This window comes from Abrus precatorius, unplaced genomic scaffold (genome assembly GCF_003935025.1).
Source record: "Abrus precatorius isolate BTA unplaced genomic scaffold, Abrus_2018 Scaffold8, whole genome shotgun sequence".
Lineage (NCBI taxonomy): Eukaryota > Viridiplantae > Streptophyta > Magnoliopsida > Fabales > Fabaceae > Abrus > Abrus precatorius.
In genome coordinates, this window is record NW_020874428.1 from 7,264,674 (window position 1) to 7,287,434 (window position 22,761).

General features: G+C 31.5%; 4 protein-coding genes across 4 annotated transcripts; 3 read left to right on the top strand and 1 right to left on the bottom strand.

Moving 5' to 3' along the window:
• Window positions 1-2,733: 2,733 nt before the first annotated feature.
• LOC113848181 (U-box domain-containing protein 5-like) lies at window positions 2,734-4,866 on the top strand. Its single transcript, XM_027477579.1, has 4 exons — window positions 2,734-2,930; window positions 3,453-3,638; window positions 3,818-3,925; window positions 4,078-4,866. The coding sequence occupies exons 1-4, from the start codon at window positions 2,847-2,849 to the stop codon at window positions 4,519-4,521; spliced, it is 822 nt and encodes a 273-aa protein (XP_027333380.1). The 5' UTR covers window positions 2,734-2,846; the 3' UTR covers window positions 4,522-4,866.
• Window positions 4,867-6,509: 1,643 nt separating this feature from the next.
• Window positions 6,510-9,863, top strand: LOC113846778 (pentatricopeptide repeat-containing protein At5g65560). Its single transcript, XM_027475409.1, has 2 exons — window positions 6,510-7,706; window positions 8,481-9,863. Exons 1-2 carry the CDS (start codon window positions 6,654-6,656, stop codon window positions 9,522-9,524), a joined length of 2,097 nt encoding a protein of 698 aa, XP_027331210.1. The 5' UTR covers window positions 6,510-6,653; the 3' UTR covers window positions 9,525-9,863.
• A 1,271-nt stretch (window positions 9,864-11,134) lies between these two features.
• On the top strand, window positions 11,135-13,067 carry LOC113846289 (proteoglycan 4-like). The gene has a single exon (XM_027474372.1). It carries the CDS (start codon window positions 11,160-11,162, stop codon window positions 13,041-13,043), a length of 1,884 nt encoding a protein of 627 aa, XP_027330173.1. The 5' UTR covers window positions 11,135-11,159; the 3' UTR covers window positions 13,044-13,067.
• Window positions 13,068-13,177: 110 nt separating this feature from the next.
• LOC113846290 (tubby-like F-box protein 5) lies at window positions 13,178-16,691 on the bottom strand. The gene is made up of 5 exons (XM_027474373.1): window positions 16,212-16,691; window positions 15,505-15,892; window positions 15,302-15,389; window positions 14,301-14,433; window positions 13,178-14,218 (listed from the first exon to the last, which is right to left on the bottom strand). Exons 2-5 carry the CDS (start codon window positions 15,871-15,873, stop codon window positions 13,546-13,548), a joined length of 1,263 nt encoding a protein of 420 aa, XP_027330174.1. The 5' UTR covers window positions 15,874-15,892; window positions 16,212-16,691; the 3' UTR covers window positions 13,178-13,545.
• Window positions 16,692-22,761: the final 6,070 nt, after the last annotated feature.

Consider the following 22,761-nt stretch of genomic DNA (forward strand, 5'->3'; position numbering starts at 1 on the left):
CCAAGTTTAGTGCATAATTATGCTGATTTTAAATTCTTTGACCAGAGAGTAATATTAGTGTCTACTTTAGAAAGTATTGAGAAAGTAAATGAATTAATTCCTTCTTTGATGCCTGGAAAAGAAAGAGAATATTTAAGTTCTGGTTCAAGTTGTTCATCTGATGAAAATTTTGAAATAGAAGGTGAGTGATTTACTATTGAATTTTTGAATAAAGTTAAGTGTTCAAGATTTCTAAACCACAAATTAATTTTGAAGATAGGTGTTTAAGTTATGCTTTTGAGGAATATAGATCAAGCAAATGGATTATGCAACAGAACTAGATTGATTGTTAATCAATTGGAAAGAAACATAATTGCAGTCACTATTGTTACAAGAAGAAATATGGGTGATAAAGTATTCATCCCAAGAATGAATTTAGTTCCTTCAGATTCCCAGTTACCTTTTAAGTTTGAAAGAAAACAATTTCCGTTAGCTCTTTGTCTTGCAATGACTATTAATAAGAGTCAATGACAAACACTTTCTAATATTGGTCTTTACTTACTAAGGCTAGTATTTTCTCATAGTCAATTATATGTTGCTATCTTAAAAATGAGAAAGAAAGATGAATTGAAAATATTGATTTTAAATGAAAATGAGAAGTCAACCCGATTTACATCAAATATAGTATTTAAAGAAGTTTTTGACAAGATATAAGAAGATATTTAAATATTACTTAATGTTATTTAGATTTTATTTACTATATTTCTTATATATTTTGTTATTATAATGTGAAAATGATTGCTGGACAGAATACAATTTTTATACAGGAATATATTCATTAAGGAATCATATATTAAAGTTATCTATGTGTTATCCAACTTATATTTATTGAAATAGTTAGAATAGTAAATATATTTACCTTATTTAATTATTTTTTACATAAAAAAAATAAAGAAACAAACACTACAAATGTGTCTAATATCAAATTTATTTTATTTATATTATTGTAAAACAATACAATCAAAATATACTTTATTTAAATAGTAAAAATTAGTTAATATATTTATATTATTAAATTATTTTTTTTCGAAGAGTGAAAAAATAATTACATTTATATTAATAATGATAAATAGCAGATAATTACTAACGTATATTTGATCTATTATATATTTATGTGACAAATATATGTTGTCTAGATATATATTTTAAGTCAAAATTATTAATAAAATATTTATTATTGTATTATATATTATACATTATTAATAAATATTCTTTTTTGTTTTATGACAAAATAACAACACTTAATTTAATAATTATAACAATCTTATAATACAATAAAATTAATGATAATAATGTCATCTTTTAAATATTAGTAATATTAATATAATTTTTTTAAATTAATTTCTTTATTAAAGAGTAAAAAAATAATTATTTTATATTAATAATGATAAATATCATATACGATCAATGTATATTTGATATGTTATATTTTTATTTGACAAACTTTTGCTATATAAATATATATTTTAAGTAAAAATTATTGACAAAATATACATTATTACATTATATATAATACATTATTAATAAATAATTTTTTTAATAATAATTTTTTTTATTTTATAACAAAATAATAATGTTTACTTTAATAATCATAATAATCTTAGTTTTATTTATATTATTTTAAAATAATATAATCAAAATATATTTTATTTGAATAGTAACAAATAATTAATATATTTATATTATTAAATTAATTTTTTTAACAAAGATTGAGAAAATAATTATATTTATATTAATAATGACAAATAACATATAATCAGTAATGTATATTTAATCTATTATGTATTTATATGATAAATATATATAAATTAAATTATTAAATAGTTTAAATATATTTTATAATTTTTAATAATAAAAATTTTAAAATTTAATATTATAAATTATTCTGTGCATTGCACACTATCACACCAGAAATATATATATATATATATATATATATATATATATATATATTATAAATTATAAAATTTTAACAAGTGATGGAATGACATTGACTTGTAGCAGCCAATAATTTGTCTTGTTTGAGGCATAACAAGCCAGTTTGACCACTTTTTCAAGCCGAACATACAGTGGTGGACGTTTTCCCTCTTCCCTTTATCTTTGGTTTGATGAACTTTTTCTTTGTTGATCCAGCATTGACTTTTTCCTGTGTTGGGTCTTCGTCACACTTAATTCATTTTGGGGCTTGGGTGGACCCAAATTCATCTTTTTCTTTGCATTATTCATCAATGTTTAATTCGACCAATCATTTTTGTTTAAGAAGGTTAAAGAATTTTATATATGATTGGGCCAGCCAAGCATGAGAAAATTACTATTCAGAGCAGAAAAAGATAAAAGAAAAAAATTCTAACAAAAAATGTTTTGTTTTTTTAAGTTGACTTAAAAAGGATGTTAAAACTTCTTTTAAGTCAAATAATGATGATGATCAGCAACATCATACCCATTTTAATTATGTAATATCTTGATTATTGAATTACATGCTTAGTATATTATATAAGTAATTTGTAATAAATGCTTAACAATTTACCCTTGCCAATTTGCCATTGCCACAAAGAGTATTAATAAATGAGAGAGAAAAAATAAAATAGCGGACTGCATAAAAAGATAGAATTTTATTTATTTATGCCCAAAAATGCAAAATGTCTTAATTATTAATTATTGATGTACATGCTGCCAGAACTGTGTTCCCCTTGTAACGTGTCTGGCGGCTGAAGATATATGTAGTTTCAGCAGCAAACCCATGAGAACCATTCTTCTTCTCTCTGTTGGTCTTGCCAAGTGCTGTCCTTGAGTTCAAATCTACAGTTATGATGATGTCAAGCAACGATGATAAAGCTTTGCAGATTCCAGTTCCAATTCCAATTCCAATTCCAAGCTATTGGAATGTTAAGGTACCTTCAATATTCAAATCTCTGTTTTAGTAATCATGAATGCCACATGCACCATCAAGTTTTAATTTTTAAGTAAAAGGGTATGTTGCAGTTATCAAATTTAGGACCAACAATCTGAAATGGCCATCTGATAATCCTAAGATAGTTTCCAGCAAATTGGGTTTCAAGAGTGAGAATGAAAAATAGCTAATTCTAGAACCATAATTAAATATTCCTTTAAGGGGAAAAGAAGAAATTCATAGTTTTTTGGACCATTTGGGATTTCACTTATCGGTTTTAGTTCTAGTATCGTCGTTATATTAATAGCAAAACTTTCATTACCTGATGATTTGATTGTAGAAATAGCGTAGTGTTTAATAACTGAAAATAATGTTAGAGATTAGATGTTGAATTATTACAGCTAAAATAGTTTGAGTTAAATTTATTTACTGGGAAAAGGGCCATATGAGAAGAAATTATGTAAAACATACGTACAAATCACCTTTATGTGATTATATTTCATTCATATTTTCATTTGCGCAGGTACACCGTTCAATATGCTTAGAGCTTCATATACTCGTTGATAAAATTTTGCATATAATTTTAGCCATCGAATCTGCCAGACCAAATTGTGCGTTAGCCATGCAGACATTGTGTTCATTACACTTCACTTTAGACAAAGCCAAGTCAGTTATCAGACATTGTTCTGAGTGCAGTAAACTCTACTTGGTAACTTTTGAATCTCAAATCTTGACTCTGAGAATGATACATCAATTATTTTCTAATTGATGTATAAATTGTCTGATATAAACATTGGAATACTTATCAATTATTATTGTCTATTCATACACTTTGCATGCTATCAAATGTTATTTTGAAATAACTAACCTTATTTGGAAACTGGTTAGGCAATAACATCACACAAGATACTCTCAAGATCTCGAAAAATTCAACATGCTTTTGAGTTGAACTTGGCTAAGATTCAAAATGCGGTTCCAGTACCAATGGCTGCTAAGGTTGGTTATACTTGTTAATTAATTAGCCTTTTATACCATTGAAACATGTTTACATCTTCTGAGTAATTTTTGTGCCATATGTTCCACATGTTGATTGTATTTTTATGACTTGTTGTGCAACTTGGTAATTGAGACTGGGAATTGGCCTACAGATATCTGCAATCCTACATGATCTTAGGCATATGGAATTTTCCTTGGAATTTGAAGAAGATGATGCTTGGAAAGTATTACGGTCACTGCTTGAGAAGGATTTTCCTGATTCAGCTTCTATGGAAAAGGAAGAACTTGAAGCTATTCAAGTTGCAACTTCAAGGTTGAAAATGAAATCCCTTTTCTCTCTGTTAGTAGAGAAAGCAACTCTTAAGAGGCAACTTGATGAAGTCAATTACACAAACCAAAAGGAGAAGGAGCTTCTACAATACCTTTTGTATCTCTTGATCAAGAATTGGAGATCCATTTGTCAGGTTCAAAATAGAAGGCACGCACTGAAAAACGAATGTCATGACCAATCCTTTGAGCACAAGTTGGTTGTGGATGGAGCAATATGTGAGAATCAAGTCAATGATTCTGTTAACCCAAAAGTTGGAGATTTGTGATTATTTTGTAGTACTTAAGGTTGTCTTGCTCGTACTAAATTGTAACACAGTGTCCATAGAAGTTGATTTGTGACTTTAAAACAGGCATTTATATTTTATTTTGTTAGGATTAGGACCCTGATTATTAGGAATAATCCAAGACCAGCTAAGGGGAAGGTACACATAAGAAAAAATTCCTAGAAAAATTTTCTGTTTTGTCTTGCTGTGAGGATCATAGTCAAGATGAGGCTTGGGGATAGTTTTTTTTCTCAGCAAGGAGACATATGGTCATGTGGGGCCAGACCTTGTTCTCTTTGTCTTCATGTAATCATCTAATTTCAGCAATATAACCCATGAATTTGCTTTTTACTCATTCTCTATCAGATTTTTAGAATTTTAGAACATAAGATGAGAAGCACTTATTTGTTTTCCTCTACCAATTTTAGCAAAGTTAATTTGTTGGTAAAATCAGTAACAGAAATCCCCTTGAAAGGACTAAGCAATTTTGTATGATCAGTGGTCTAAGAAACTAAAACGTCCTTGAAGTTTTAGCACATTTTAATCATTGGTTTATTGGACATAGGGGATTAGATTGTATTCAAATTTAAATAAATGTAACTGCAGTTTATCTTGTTCTTTGCAAGAACAAAGATGCTCTAACGTAGAATTCTCATATAGATGTATAACTATATTTAATTCCCGTGCATGGCGCGGATACATAAATTTGATAATACAAATTATTATAAAATATAAGTTTATTGCTAATTGATTTTTTTAAATATTTTAATTAAAATTTATTGATAAGATAAAATATTTTTTTTATAATATTATCTAGTCATAAATCATTATATTAGCGAATGATTAATTTTTATAATAATTTTTTTTAAATTTATATTTACTATATATTTTAAGTGATTGATATTGTAGAAACAATTTATATTGATAATACATTACAACTATGTTCATAAATTATTTAAAATTTAATTTTTAAAATGGTCATAAAGTTAAATTATTACTATAAAAATACATTAACTAAATATAAAATAAATATATTAAAATATTTTAAAGCTAGACTATCTTCTTTTTTCTATAAAAATTTAAACAAAATCAATTTATATTGTTTTAAAAAATATATAATAAAATATTTTGATTATTAGTTTAACAAATATTTTCATATTAGATTAAAATTTTAATTATTTTATGATAAATAAATATTTTATTAATTTATTTTTAATTATTGTAATTATATTCAAAATTAAAGTTAAAATTGATATTCAATTATGTGTGTGTATCTACGTAACAAAGAAGATGGCAGCTAAGCTCACTTCAAATAAATCATTATGGGAAAGAATAAAACATTAAGAAGAACATATATAGTAAGGGGAAAGAGAACCAGAGAAGATGAGACATGCATCTCAACTTTATTCATATTTTAAGTAAATTATATTTAATCGTATATTTTTTTTTAAATTCAAATATTTATTATGAATTCAAAGTTATTGTTTTTTTTTTGTATTAAATAAAATTTTGAAAAATTCATTACAAATAATTAATAAAATAATGTTTTATTAAGGTCATTTTTTTAAAATTTGTAAAACAAATGTTTTATTTTAGTTCATTCAAACAAAAGTTTTTAGTTCTGGTCCCTGTGTTTTTTTTTTTTGTAAAATTTTATTTTTATTCTCTTTTACTTACATAGTTCATTAAGATTCTGTATTTTTTTTATTATTAATCACATCAATAAAATGGATTAAAAATAATTTTTTTTAAAAAAGTTAAAATTTAAAATTATTTAAAAATACTAAAATAAAAAATTCATTAAAATATAAAGACGAAAAAACATATGTTAGTTTTTTTTTTATTTGTGCAAATCTAAGTCTTATTAAAAATAGGATAAAGTGAAATAAGGTATTTGTCTAGAAATTTTGTATTTTGGTCAAAAGGTATTTGTGTAGACCGAGTGAAGATATGTCAATATGAATGTGGTATTGGGCCTATCATATTAATGGATGGGCCCTACAATCATTTTGGGCTCGTAGTTTCATTTTGCATCATGCTTCGTCTTCCTCGTTAGCATCAGCAACTCACAGTGTAAACCTGGCATAAACCTAAAACCCTAACTTGCAGAGCCATCAAATTCAATCTCACACACTATGGTTTGGAGAAATCTATTAGCTTCCACTTCACGACAGAACATCAACAAACTCAATGCAATCTTAGGATCCCCTTTGTTCACTACCACACGCGCCGTGTTTCCCTCTTCTTCCCACACACGCGCTTCTTCCTCTGTTTTCCAATTACTTCCAAATTCTTCATTCTCCACCAACCTTCATTCCCGTCAACAGAGCAACAGCAATAACCACCCAAAACTCCTCGCCCCGCGAAACGACGCTGTCGTCGACGACGATGAAACGACGAACGAGTTCTTGTCGCGGTTCGTTTGGATAATGCGGAAGAAGGTGAAGGAAGCGTACCCTGATTCCGATAAGAGCACCGTCGACGGCATGCTTCTGGTGATCGTGGACAGGGTCGTGTCGGAAATGGAAAAGGGTAGCGTGGAAACGGCGTCGTTTGGTGGTGGAGATTTCAGTGAGGATTTGTGGAAAACGGTGTGGGAAGTGAGTAACAAGGTGTTAGATGACATGAACAAGGAAAGGAAGAAGGAGAGAATGAAGGGTTTCTTGCAGTGTGAGGAGGTGAAGGATATGTGTAGGTTCGCCGGCGAAGTAGGAATTCGCGGCGATTTGCTGAGAGAACTTAGGTTCAAATGGGCGCGTGAGAAGATGGAGGAACATGATTTCTATGAGGGTTTGGAGAGGATGAGAAAAGAGGCACAAATTGAAGACAATGAAAGTGGGAACAGTGAGGTTGATGTTAGTGAGGAGAAGGGTAAGGTTGTTGAACTTCCCAAGAGGAGAGGGAAGATAAGGTACAAGATTTATGGGCTTGATTTGTCTGATCCTAAGTGGGAACAAGTGGCTGATAGGATCCATGATGCAGAACAAGTGTTGTGGCCACAGGAACCAAAGTTGATAACTGGGAAAGCTAAGCTTATTACTGAGAAGATTGAGTCATTGAAGGTTGATAATGATGATAGCTTGCCAACCCTGTTGGCTGAGTGGGTGGAGCTTGTAATGCCTACCAGGGTGGAATGGATGGATTTACTTGACAGATTGAAAAGGAAGAATCATCCTTTGTACTTGAAGGTATGCCTATGGTTTGATATCATTCATATGAATTTGTTCTGATGCTTCACCAGATTATTATTATTATTATTATTATTATTATTATTATTATTAGGAAATGTCAATTCTTAAACCTAAATGTTGTGTTTCTATTTGGAAATGAACGGCCAAATGGGGGAGATGTATGTGTAAAGGATATGGGATGCCACCATCAATTTTAGTCTGGCTTTTGATATTTTGGTCGGAAGATGTTTGAATCAGTTGTTTTGGATGTGATTGCGGAGTGGATGAATTCTTTCTTACATTTATTTGCAGAAATGGGCATTGTTCCTTGAGATTTGTGTATGATCTCTGTGGCATCTAACATCTTTCTTTTTTCATACCATGTGCTTCAACTTGATGGGAGCTTAGTTACGTTTCCATTCTATTTTCAGAGGCTGCATGAAATGTGTTCTGTGTAATCCTTTGCTTGTGTTCTTACTCTGTATGTCATACTAAGAATATTGAGTAATTAGTCCCTAGCCTGTAGCCACGTAAGAACCGTAACCCTGGCATGAAAAAGATATAACTAGGAATTGTGCTTGTTACATATTATGTGGTCACATGCTCTTAAGAATTACTTATTTAAGAACATGGATAATCCTAGGAATATATTTCCATGTGCTGTTCTTGAAAATTGTAGGAATTTCATGTAATACATATATTTTATGAATTGAATTACTGTGATTCAACATGGGACAAAGTAATGCCTATCTGAATTTTGGATCTAATTTTTGTCAAATCCTATCCTTATAGGTGGCAGAAATGATATTGACCGAAGATTCTTTCCAAGCAAATGTATATGACTACTCTAGGCTTATTGATTTCTATGCTAAAGAGAGCTGCTTGGATGATGCTGAGAGGATCCTTAAGAAGATGAAAGAAAAAGGTATACAACCAGATGCTTCAACAGCCAGTACGTTGGTCCACATGTACTGCAAGGGAGGCAATCTCGAATGTGCAAAAGAAGCTTTTGAAGTCTTGACAACCCAGGGCTTCCAACCAGACATAAAAGTCTACACTTCAATGATCATGGCTTATGTAAATGATGGCCAGCCAAATTTGGGTGAGACATTGATGAGGGGGATGGAGATGAGAGATGTTAAGCCAACAAAGGAAATATATATGGCACTGCTCCATTCTTATTCTCAAAATGGTGATGTTCAAGGAGCTTCCCGAATATCAACAGCTATGCAGTTGTCAGGAATCCAGCAGAGTGTGGAGATTTGCACCCTGCTTATTGAGGCAAATGCACATGCTGGTGAACCTGATGAGGCAAGAAACAATTTTGACTACTTGATAAAAATTGGGCATAAGCCTGATGATAGGTGCACTGCTAGCATGATTTTGGCTTATGAGAAGGCTAACTTGTTGGACAAGGCACTAGATCTTCTTATGGAGTTAGAAAAGGATGGATTTGAGCCTGGGGTTGCGACTTATTCTGTTTTTGTGGACTGGCTGGGTAAGTTGCAGCTTGTTGATGAGGTTGAGCAACTTTTAGGTAAAATTGCTCTGCTGGGTGAGGCTCCTCCTATTAAAGTTCAAGTGAGTCTCTGTGATATGTATGCAAGGGCTGGAAATGAGAAAAAGGCTCTTCAAATTCTATCGGTTCTGGAAGCTAAGAAGAATGAATTAGGACCAGCAGAGTTTGAGAGAATTATATTCGGCCTTATTAATGGTGGGTTTCAGCGGGATGCACAAAGAATATATGGGATCATGGAAGCCCGGGGTTTTACTGCATCAAATTCACTTAAGTTAGCCCTTACAAAACCTGTCCGCAAAACACCAAGAATGAGATAGTATAGTGGTCACGAGAGGTGCCATTTTAGTCTTTCTCTGCCAAATGAGCAACAAATGCGCTGCCTTATTAAGGAAGCTACGGTCTGCTAGATTTATCATATCATGTAACCAATAAAGGACTGAGTTTATGGTTGTTAAGTTGTTAGTCTTTCAATTGTATCATGTTTATTAATTTTTCCATGGTTACAGGTTCGCCAGTGTTCAGGTTACTGATTCACTTCTTTGAATTATTCTTTTGAACTATAGTCGTTTGTATATACAATGTCTTCTGTGGCATGTTTATGGCATTCTCTTTTTCATATATACGATTTCTTGTGGCATGTTTGTCACTGATTTGTTCTGATTTTATCTTCAGTCCTTGCATATGCCGAGGATACAGTTGGATTTATGTTTGAAAACATTTTTTAACCTAATATGGAAGAAGTCGTGTGATGAAGAAATATAACTCTTACAAATGTTATTTTTTCAAGAATAAAGAATTCATAATATAAAATTGGATATTAGCATTGGTATATATGGAGATTTATCAGATTTATCCTTTGATTGTACTCAGATTAAAAAGAAATTTGCTTTATTCATTTGGTCTTATGAAAAGCTTATTCGCTGGTGATATGAGCGATTGACATGCAACAAATACTTAGAATTTTCTTCTTGTATTGCCGAGACAAAAGCTCTACCCCACGTTTGGCATCTCATGTTGCCAGTGCCCTGAAGACAAAAGAATAGCTTGCTATCATCGTCTAAGTCGCGATTTGTGACTCTATCTTGCCTCTTAATTATTTTCTTAAACGAGGATTTGGTGAAAGGCACTTTTCGGTTGCTTTTTTATGAAATTGCTGAACCAGACGGGTTATACACTTATACTTTTCAGAATATACCAAGCAAAATAAAAAAGGAAAAGAAAAACATCGTGATCTTCTAAATGAGGATTTCGTTTGAGTTGAATGAAAGTTGCATTTAAATAAATAAATTTGGTTAATTATTTATTCTATAATAATTTATTACAAAAGAAAACTTAATTTAGGATGTTGATTTTTATAAACTAAATTTATGAAAGTGGGTTACATTGCTCCTATAATTTTAACTTATTTAGATAATCTTAACATAATTTATAAAATGATCATAATTTATTTTTCTGAACTCAATGTTTTCAAATTTTCAACTCAGATGCATTTATGTTTATATAAGTTTTATAAAAGATTTTTCAAACACTTCCGAAATAAAACTAGTACCATAATAAGTGAATTATGAAAGACTAAAACCAAGAACTCCAAGGAAGTAAAGCATATACGGGAATTTCTTTTTGGAGAGGCAAGAGAAATTTCTTTCCTCTCGAGTGACATATTAGTTATTTGAATGGGTGGCAAACGTTTGATTACAAAATTAATTAATTAAGGAAAGAAATAATATAGAACTTTTCAAGGGAATCAATGTGAAATGTTCCAAAAGAAGCAAAAAGAAATTGCAAGCTCAAGTAAAAAACATGTAACGTAAGCCCCATAATGCATCCAAAGTATAAACACTTAACTATATATATAACTACAAACATTGCAATATAAAGCATTACGTTCATCCAAAACACCACTAAAACATCACCCTCTTTCCTCTTGTGTAATCACATGATATTAGCCATTCATGGCACAAAGAAAGCAATCACTTCGTTTCAGGATCCCATGGCTATCAGGACCATCTGAATCATTCTCTCGTCGCCTAAAAGATAAACCAAAATCTCCTCCTCATGCAGACACAAACATACCCATTCAAAGACCATCTAAGCCTTCTGTGATAACACCTTCAGAGTTATATCCTCCTAGTCCTACCAAAACTCATGAAACCGCCTCAAAAGCTGAACCTCAAACCCAATCACCGCCTCATCCAACACATCCACCGTCACCTTCACCTCATGCACAATCTCCATCTCATGTTCATATTGCATCCTCATCCCCCAAAACACAACCTCTTCAGTCTCCCCCTCATAATGGAGCCATGCAGGTGCCAAAGCCTGCTGCTGAAGAAACCACTCCTGCAACATCTTTTTCTGAACAAGAAAGGGAAAAGATGGTCTTGTCTGAACCAAAACAAGAAGAACCTGAGCTTAAGGTAAGATCACCATTGAGAACAACCCCCAAGTCACCAGAACCTTATTCTTCTCAACAAGTTTCTTTTGTGCCTTCTTCATTCCCAGTTTCAAAAACTGAACCACCGTTTGAGCCTCATCCATCATCTTCTTTGACCTCAGAGCACACCAATGAGGTGTTAAAGCCTCAAGCTGAAGAAACCACTTCACCTGCATCACCTACTCCTCAAGAAGAAAAAGAGAAGATAGCACAAGAAACAGAAGTGCCAAAGATGAAGTCACCATTGAAAACCACCCCCAAGTCACCTGAGAATCTGTCCGCACAACCTGCAGCAATTACAGGTGATGAGCAAAGATCAACAACACCAAATTCTCCTTTGGAAATACAAAGCAAGTTCCTTCAACATGAAGAAAAAGAGAAAGTGGTGGACGAAAACACTAAGGCAAAAAGAAAAGACAGAGACAAAACAACCACACCAGAGGCCCCTTTGGAAGCACAGAGCAAGTTCCTTCAACATGAAGAAAAGGAGAAAGAAGTGCATGAAACCACTAAGGCAGAAAGAAAAGGCAAAGAAACAATCACCACACCAAAACCAACTCAACACACCATAGCATTTGCTTCAGGAACAACAACAAAGGCTAAAGATTCATTTGCCAAGGTGTTTCGCGCAGATAAGAAGCCACATGCAGCACAACGAGAAACTGTGGAGAGAAAGGTTATGTTTGTCACATCCAACCCTAGTGGGAAAGACACAAGAGTTGTGAGTTCAACAGAAGAAGGGACAAGGAATGTGTCAAGCATAACACCTGAAACAAGTGTTGTGGAAAAGGCTCCATTGCAAAAGGGTATCAAAGATGATATCACAAAGTTTGTTCATAAACTAACAGCCTCAGTGCATGACCCTACACAACCCTTGGATGATAAACAGTTTAGTGTCATAACCTTGGCTGGTGACAATAGAGGAGCCAAAATGCATGTAGGTTCTGAGTCAGCTAAGAAAGATGGTTCAATTCATATCCACCGAGCCTATAAAACTGATCCAGAAGAGAGCAATGAAGTGAACACAGATGGAGAAGAAAACAATGAGGAAGACCTGGAGGAAGACGATGAGGTGGGAATGGCATATGTTAATAGCAACATACAGAGTATCAACAACTCACTCATGTTTCATGGCTCAATCAATGAAAGAGACCCTGGTGTTCAAGTGACTCTTCCACAAAAGCCTTCTGAGTCCATCAAGCCCAATGACAAGCCTGTCTTGAAAACTCAAAGGACTCAGTTGAACATTAACCGGGCTGAGAAGTTAACCTACCAGCCCACTGTTAAAAGATCCCTCAGAGGCCTTTTTCCTGAACCAAACGCTTCAGGCCCAGATGACCATCCTCGCAGTCAAGGTTGCAAGTTTAGTTGTGATGACATTGAAGACATTCACATTCTTTGAATGAACAAGCACATGGCTTCCCTTCTAAAATCCAAAATACCCTGTATAGACTATAGTAGAATACTGTAACACACTTGTAACAAAATAATGAGCCAATCTCATACGCTTTAAGCACTTCATCATGCAAGTGTGAACAAACACATCTATACTGTGTAATTTGTCATGTCATGTCATTTTTATTTTGTTATTTTAATATACCGTGTGTGATTTTCATTTTAAGTTGTTCATTTTTACATTAAATGAAGTTGACTCTCTTATGTGATTAATGATAGGGGAAATTAACAAACTTCTTTACAGGTTACAGAAAAATAGATTTGCCATTAAACATTAATCCTAATAGCTAGCATCATACAAACTTGTGCATGCAGAATGAAAGCACTCATTAGAATGAGAGCTGTTTAGTCCAGCTTCTCTCCTTTCTTATGAAAATATATATACATTTTATATCAAGGAAGAGTGACAAGACTGTTTGTCCACAATGGGGAGAAATCACGATTCATGATCATTCACAAGCTGGTTTTGTGTCAAAGCTGCTCAAGCATATTGCAAAGGCTTGGAAAGCTGAGAGGGGATATCGGTAATCCATGGTGAATATGTCCTTCCCAATCTTTCCAAATTGTAGTATGACTTTCTCTTGTTCTGCCGCTGAAACATTTTGGCATGGTTCTGCAGCTGCTACTAGTTGGAAGTTCTTCACTGAGGCCACAGTAACTCTTCCCTTGAAATTCAAGCACCAACATTGCAATTGTTCATGCCATCTAGGAGCTTTGTTTTTCAAAATCAATGGTTCCCTTGCACTCTGGGCTGACTCTAGAGTATTGCCAGTGCTAGTTGAGTCAAAGTCAACTTCTGATTTCTTTCCTTTTGAAATAAGGTTGGAAGATGCCCGGTCATTAACACAATTGGTAAACTTCAAAGGAGTAGGGGCAGTTCCTCCTTCTTGAATTGCCGATATTGGGATTAAGTGCATTGTACATCTCATTCTCCTTGGACCTCTTGTTCTGAGAACATTAAGTTCATAAGATACTGTGGCCACTTTATAGTTAGCAGCAGCAACCTTTGGAAGTACCTGCTTCAGGTGGACTCTTTGTTGCAACTTGCAATTCAATGGGAGTGAAGAATCATGTGGGGGCTCCCCATCCAAGATTGTAAACTTGGTGCCCAGAAAATTAGACCTGTTTATTGCTTACAGATCATGTGAACAGTAGTATATTGTATCAATCATAAATATAAAGAACATAGAGGGATGAGACTAACCTCAGTTTTCCAATGTAAGTGTTGCTAGTCCGAGAGAAATCATCAGCAACCAATGATATTAAAAATTCTGTACACGTTGCCCTTCTAATCTTCTTTGCTGCCAGTAACAGTTTGCTCATATCACCAGAAAGAGCTGCAAATACAATAACACAATTCTCATAGGAAATAAAACAGGAGCATAGAAAGGACAGTATATTTAGTCATGCATATACTAGTTTTAGCATTCAGTAATTTTCACTTCAAAGGTTATATAGAAAGTCAACATGAACCAAAAAATAAGTAGGTAATAAGAAAAAAGTCTAGTATACTATATTTATGACAAATATCCTTGAATCATGATCCATCAAGAGTAAGTGCTTTACAATAGGAAAGCACATGGGCTGTCTTTTGATTATTAAGAATTTCTCATGTGAAAGCAGAAGTATCATGAATAGAAGAAAAAAGAATGATCAAAGAACTTTCTAAGAAAGAAACTATCTAAATAAGAAAAGATCCACAAGGAAGGTGTTTGAACAACCATATAGCGATTGTAGATTCAAAGAGAAACCATAATGTTTTTCCGAAATTTTAACAAGACTATTTCCAAATGGAGAATAAATTACGTGAACACAAAGCTATTACCAATCTTCCTCACTGTTGCTATAGTTACATTTAAAGTAAACATCCTTGAATCATTCATCAGTAGAAGTGCTTTACAACAGGAAAACACAAGTCTTTCTATCATTAATAAATTATCCTTTCCAATGCAGAGAATCAAAGCTATAATCTTCACAAGAAAGTTTTATGAATAAAAACTTTGAAAGTCATTCTTCATTAGTTTTATGATCAAAGAAACTACCAAAAAGGATAAAAAAATAGATCCTCAAGGCGGGTGATTTAATTCAATTTCCAAAAACCGCTTTTATACTAAAAGAGAAACCTTATTATTTTACTGAAATTATAACAAAATTATTTCTCAGGGAATAATAACAAAAATTATGTGAACACAAAGATATTATTACCAGGGCTCAGACCGAGATATAAACAATATGTTGAAGTCACCCTCTCTCTCTTAATAAAACACTGGATTGGAGAGTCTCTCGGACCAGGCTGATAAGGATCAACAAAGACAACAAACAAAGTAATCACACATTAGTACCCCATGCTTCCAAGCCTGAAACCAATAGTATAGATTCCAATCATATAATAAGAAAGTAAAAACTACCTGCTTTAGTGATATAGGAAAAGTGAGCCAACCACACTGTTCTGGTGTCTTAACCACATCCTTTGTTATCTCTCTCCACAACCTACAAACTGAGGCACATGCTACAAGTGCTCTTCGTGCAGGCCATGAAGTTTCACTTGCTTCCAACCTTTGAATTATGTCTAACAGCAACTCAGGTGGTAAGTTGGCCCACTGGCTCTGAGATGGTGATGGTGATGGTGATGGTGATGGTGATGGTGAGGAACATTCTGGTGCAATGTGAGATTTTCCATGGCGATGCACATGCTTGGCTTCTGTCCCTCTTCTATACATGTTGGCAATACCCTCTCCAATCTCCTTGAGATCATGCACAATACTCCTGAATGGCATTATGATAGGTGTAGTAGAACTGTCACAGCCAACATGTTTGAAAAAGAAAATTCAGACATAAGTATTGGTGTATAACAGTACAACCATAACATTTTTGCATAAATTCAGTGGATTTATTGATGATGCTAGTGGTGAACGTGAAGCACTAGTAACAATGATGGAATGAGAACATATGTTGCAGTGAAATGCGTGATGAGGTGTTTGGTTTAACTTGAAAGACAAGCTGTGTCACAAGATTCAAAGCCTCAATCCAGTACAAATTCCCATGTTTAGATTTTAAAAGAAACAAAAAAAGAAATGAATGAAAAGCATAAAAATTTAGAGGCAGATGCGTGTACCGTGAGACAAGGACCTAGAAAGTGAGGAAATCTTGCAGAAAAGTTGGAGAGCACAAAGGATGGTGAATTGGGTTGAGAGAATGTGGAGAATCCTTCCAAGACTGTGCCTCAAACTCCAAAGCCAGTGTCTTGAACAAAACAAAAAGAGTGAGAGATGCGGGATGAAGGTTGTGATTGTGATTGTGGGTTTATAGGTAACAAAGTTACACCTCACAAAACAAAGCTTGTGGATAAAACTAAAACTAGAAAAATGAGCATCACATCCTCATGCCTTTTGTTTTTGTTTTTCCAAGCATCAAGCAAAGCATCCCTTCTTCATAGAGACAAGGGTTATAGTACTATCGGTTCAAATAAATGGAAACCAGCTTTCATCTTCATCACTCACTGCTTCCAGTTACACCATAGAAATTCCTTGTCTTAGTTTACCATTAAATGAGTAGGATTTCACTCTCACTTTTTTGAGAAAAAAAAATGATGATTCTTTTATTTTTATTTTATCCCCTTGCTTTAACTAAATGCTTTAAGATCACCTAACAAGTTCTGACACAAAAATGGCTAATTTAAGTGGGACCCACCTTGATATTAATTTGTCTAAGATTGCTATCATGAACTATGTGAGTCAATCAAAGACCAATCCAACGGTTAGTGCCTCATGACCAAGTTCTAGTTTGGTTGCAGTGTAAACTGTGGACAGCTGTTTCTATTCTTTCATTTTTCAATTTTTCATTCTTTCCATGACATAGAAAACATAGTAATATTGAATGAATTGGTTCATTTATTCACCATGGTCTTATTAAATTCTGCACCAATTTTGAAGACTCGATTGAATCACATTCATTCACCATAATAGAGACTTTATGGGGCAACAGGACAGGGGAGTAAGTGAAGAACATTTTGCAGCATTTTGTTATGATCAAATCGACCAAATGTCAAGCTCGACCAACCACTACAAATTCAATGTAGCACCCCATCTAAACAAAACCATTAATGCAAGTCCTTAGCCTTTAATATTAACATGGTTTCATCATATTTTCTCAAAGGAAACTACTCACAAGTTCACACTTTTATGGTCAAAAAGTAAAGACTGACCATTAAGATGTTTGTATATGAAAAAGTTGTGTGTGGAAAAAGATAGAAGGATATATGGACGATGATTGATGTCCCTTTCCCCTCTAACCTCTTCACTGATTCATTCTCAAAATTTCTTCTTCCTTTTGGATTTAGGTAAAGGTTAGATATTGTTGGTAGATGGATCTTATGGCTACATATTCACACTGCTATCTGGAAGGGACACATTATCTACATGTCCTGAAGAGACTTTCTCTAAAAATGACTAGTAGTTGATGATAGCTGTGTCACTATCAGCACTCCTAAAAATGTTTGAAGCACCGTCCCTAGCACACGTGCCCGTGCCATATCATACATTATTATTATATTATAAGTTAGGATTTGGTCCAAACACAATGCAGTGCAGTGGACTATTCAAAATGAACAAATATATTTTAATTTTTTGCTATCTTTTTCGATAAGTTTGCAAAGGTAGCTGACAGATAGATCAGTTAGCGTAATTGAACCGCATGGTCCACTCACCAACTTGCTCACTACAATAATACAACTCAAATTCATTGATGGTAAAGTACTTGTTTTAATCAGCATGGCCCGGCACAAACCTGTTATTCATTCTCTATTGTACCTCCATTTTTTTTATGCATGTACCTTATTTCTTAAACTGATACATCATACATTCAATTATTGCCTTCTAGTTTTCTCTTTCCCCTTCAATTTCTTATTATTTAGTTTTCAACTTTATTTTCTCCCCATGCAAAACCATTTTCCAACATGAAAATTGCTAGCTGGAACCTGATGATAGGCTTTTTACAATTCACCAAATTCATGTCATGAAACTAAAATGCTGACATTACAGTCCACCAACCAACTATATCACCTGTCAGTTCTGTATGAGAGTGAACCCTAAAATGGATCCATCAATCACTAATGGCAAAAGGGTTATCCAGTTTTAGTAAATGATTCCCTTCTCTCATTTTCTTTCTACCCAAACTTTTCATCATTTTTTGGGTAAAGTTCATCAGCATTTCATGTATGCACCAATTAAGCAGAGAAGAAAAATATAAAGTAGGAGCTAGCCATGACCCTTTTGACAATTTAGTTCACCTAGCGCCTAGGGACAATGGTACTGCTAAGTAAATCATAGTTTTGTAGTCTTTTTGTAAACTTACTTTGCTATTGATACGCATTAGAAATAGAACAAAATTGATCATGTGCTCAAGTTAAATTATTGATTAGTATTTGTACTTGATTACTGTGGCTGAGGTATTTCATTCTATTTATTTTATGTACACAATGCTCTCTCGATATGATAAAGTAACTGAAGTTGAATATATTGGCATTATGATCTTTGTAATCTGTATATCCTTTTTTTATGCGCGAAAAAATAGCACAGTAAAAGATAACTTTATTGACTAGATCTAGATCCTCCAAACCAAACCGCTATAGTGATTAAGGTCTTGTTTGCTTTAAAGTTACAAAATTAAATTTTGCAAATTTTAATTTAAAAAATACATGTTTTAACAATATATATAATTCAGAGTAATTTAGGTACACATCTCAGATATATTCAATTGTTTAAAATCAATTATATTAAAAGAATAATTCTACTCAGCTTTAAACCAAATAAATATTAAATATATTTATCAAACAAGTGAAAATATGCTGAATAGCTATAATAGCTCGAGATTATGCAATTTGGGCCTAAGCCCGTCCTTATTTGGAGGTCAACCTCACTCAAGCGGTGTAGGAGCCTCGAACTCTAAGTGAGTAAATGAGCACAAGAGCTTTGACTTCTTTTTCTTTTTTCATATATAGAAATGTTTATGTCAAAGTTTCAACAACTTAAAAGTATTTAGACGATAGAGACTTTGACAAATTAAAATTAAAGAGCACAAACCATATTATTCTCTCTCAAAACATATACCAAACAGAAACAACAAACTATAATCAGCAGAAATTTGTATGAGTGATAAGCAGTTTAATATCGCTTAAGTAAGATATTAAGTTTAAGTTATTGTATATGTAAAAAATCTTTAATAGTAAATTCACTCACTATATTTAGATGTGCGATCTGAGTTAAATCCAGATTAGACCAGATGAAAAATCTAAAAAAAACAAAAAACAAAAAACAAAGCAAGCAAACACATATTTTCCACTATGGCTATTTATCCAGTGAAAAAAAAATCATATTACTTCCTTTTTATCTCGATCCAGTCTGCTCTATCAAAGCTAAAGTCATGATTTATTCGGAGTGATGAGGAATGTCATTCAATATCACAAGAATAATCTTAACCACATTAGATCAAAGTTATCTAAAGAAGGATGATGCCAAGAAAACTAAGTAAGAAGGAGGAGAAATAACTAATAGGGTGGTAGTGGTAGTCAATAAAATTACTTCACATTATGTTTGGAGATTATTATTCTTCAATTTGAATGTAAGTGCCACTGAGCATTCTGAAAATATTATCATCTTTGAAAAAAATAAAAATAAAAATTGTTACTAACTCGCCTTTTTCATTTTCCATTTTTTTTTTCAATTTTAGAAGGAAATTCATAACTTTGCATCAAGAATAACTATCTTTTTGTCTTTTGTTGTGAGTGTTTACATATTTTTCTTCTTCTCCTATGGCTATTACATCAAGCTTTTCTGCATCTTATAGATTTATCTCTTCTTAAGTATCATCATGGCTTGTAGAGTGGATTTAGTTGAAGGTATGTAGAAATGTTAAAGGAAAATCCAATTCCTCATCACAAGATGACATTATAATTTTATTTTATTTTTCATCTAAATTATCTTCTTCTAGAATTGAAATCTCCACTTGACATACTGAGATTAAGAAAAACATTTTAATTTAAACATAACTTGTTATGCACATGAAAGGACCTCTTCTCGTGTAAAATAGTTAATTAAGCTTTACTTATTTAGAGATGATAATTACATCCAAACACAGAAGATGCCATTATAGTGGAAGGTATAATTGTGCTGAAACAAGACACTGGGGTCCTTCATTTTTAATTTCGTGTGAATCAATGGTATCATCAACATACTGGGCAGCCAAAACCCCTTATATATTCTCTCCCGTGGCCAAGTCTCATCATTATTTTCATAATAGAGATAGTTTGGCTTTTCGAATCTCAAAAGCATGATTGCATGCACAAACTGTAGCCCACTCCCATGTAAGTGAATGATTTGATATATTCATCTTAATTCCCTCTTCTCAGTGTGGCATGGGAAGCCGTTGATGAAGATTTTTCTTTTTACAGTAAATAGAGACACGAAAATTGTGTAGAAAGAAAAAGTAAGTCCCACCTATTAATTAATTTTAATTTTCAAGTCAGAATATTACTTTCAAATTTAAACACTTGCTTATTAAGCTACTCATACAATTATCTTTTATTATTTTTATAATTATATTATATTATATTTCATAAAATTTAAATTTTTGTAAGTATCTTATTTAAAATTTGATATTTATTTATATTTTAAAATTATATTACATGTTAAAATAAAGTAATACAATAAATTATATATTAATTTTATTTTTATAAAATTAATTTACTTATTTAAATTTCTCAAACTAAAAATTAAATTATTTAATTTTATATTTTTTAATTATTAAATAATATAAATATTATAAATATTTTGGCCTAAACTTTTTTTTTTATTTGTTTTCCTTTCTCTTCTATTCACGTATACTTTGGTAAATTATATGATGTACGATAAAATAAGAGGGTATTATATACTCTTAAGTTTAAACATATATAAAAAAATATTTTATATGTAATTATTTAATTAATTAATCATACATAAATAATAATTAATTTTAATATTATATTAATATAATATAATTATTTTTTAAATCATTTAAATTAAATTAGTAAATTATATAATTAATTTATAAAATAATTTTAATTTTATAAGTTACTTATATAATTTTTAACTAATTTTGTAACTAAAGTTATATCATTTTTTCAAACATAGAGAAAGTATTTTATATGCGCATGACATTGTATTATTAATACTATGTCAAATAAATAATTTTTACCTTTTTATTACAAATAGAATTACTCTCAGTTAGTGTGTCTAAAATGTGATTTATTTATTTATTTTTACATAAATATCATTTTGATGGATTAGTTTTTAAATTTATAAATAAAATTTTGTTGAATCAAAAAATATAAAAACTGACGATAAAAATAATAAAATTAACCGTTAAAATAATCAATAAATATTAATTTTTTTGTTAGAAAATGAGTGTTTAATGAAGATCAAAAAGATTATCAATGAAAATGTTTTTTTTTACGAAATAAAATATGATATATTATTTTTCTTTTCTGAACACGGTATAAAAGAAGTATCAAAGTTTATTAAAAAAAAATATCTAAAAAAGTAAATTTAGAAAATGATTTTACTGTATAGTAAGTTTTAGATATATACAAAGGTATGGAAAAGCTATATTTAAATATTTAGATAAAAAAAATATTTTATGGTATTATTATTATTATGACAGTTTTAGATGGAAAAAGTGACTGTTTAAAAAGACACGCTTTACATGTGTGTGATCAAGAGTGTAATATTGTTTTATTTTTTTTCAAAGACTATATAAGTTTAGTTTATCGTTTTTTTATTTTGGGGGTCAATGTTTAGTTTACATTTTTTTTAAAAAAAAGTATTTGTAGATTAAGAGAGTGTAACAATATATATATAATCAAACCATCTTTAATATCAAGAGTATTATAATAATACACAATAAATAATCAAACATGCATCTTCAATATTAAACATAACTTAGTAATCGTTTATTACAAAACACAATAACATTAAAAATTAATCTCTCACTTTCCATCATAATAAACCTAACTATAAGAAATAGACTCTCTTTTTTCTTGAAGCAGTTTCAATGAGTTTTTTTTTTTTTTTTTTTCTCTTTGTATGTTAACACAATTTTAAAATAAAAACAATTTTAATATCTTGGCTCAGTTTTCTCATGCCATGTGTTGGGCTGCAAAATCAATATCCAGTTCTGTTGGGCCTCTTATGAACATTTGACCCAAAAAACAAGAATGGGAATTGTTTTCCACAACCATTTAACCTAAGCGAAAACACAGAAAAGGAAAAGTAGAGTCGAGTGGGGATATTTTCTTGAGGATAAGATTATTTGGGTGAGGTGGATCCCATCTCCATGGAGGATAGCAACACCTCATCATTCATGATAATTACACCAATATCACGCTAGATATGAAAATATTGTACATTATTTTAATTTTTTAATATAATTTAATTATTAAACGAATAATGTAGTTTCATTTTTTTTGTTAAAAAAGTGAGTTTATATTTTTCAGTATAACTTATAAAGATATGTTAAAAGTTATGTGAAAAATATGTTATTAAAAGAAGACACTTGTGCAATGTCATGCTGAATAAAACTCATACAACTTTTTTCAAATAATATAAGATTTATTATTTATTTAATAGCTCACT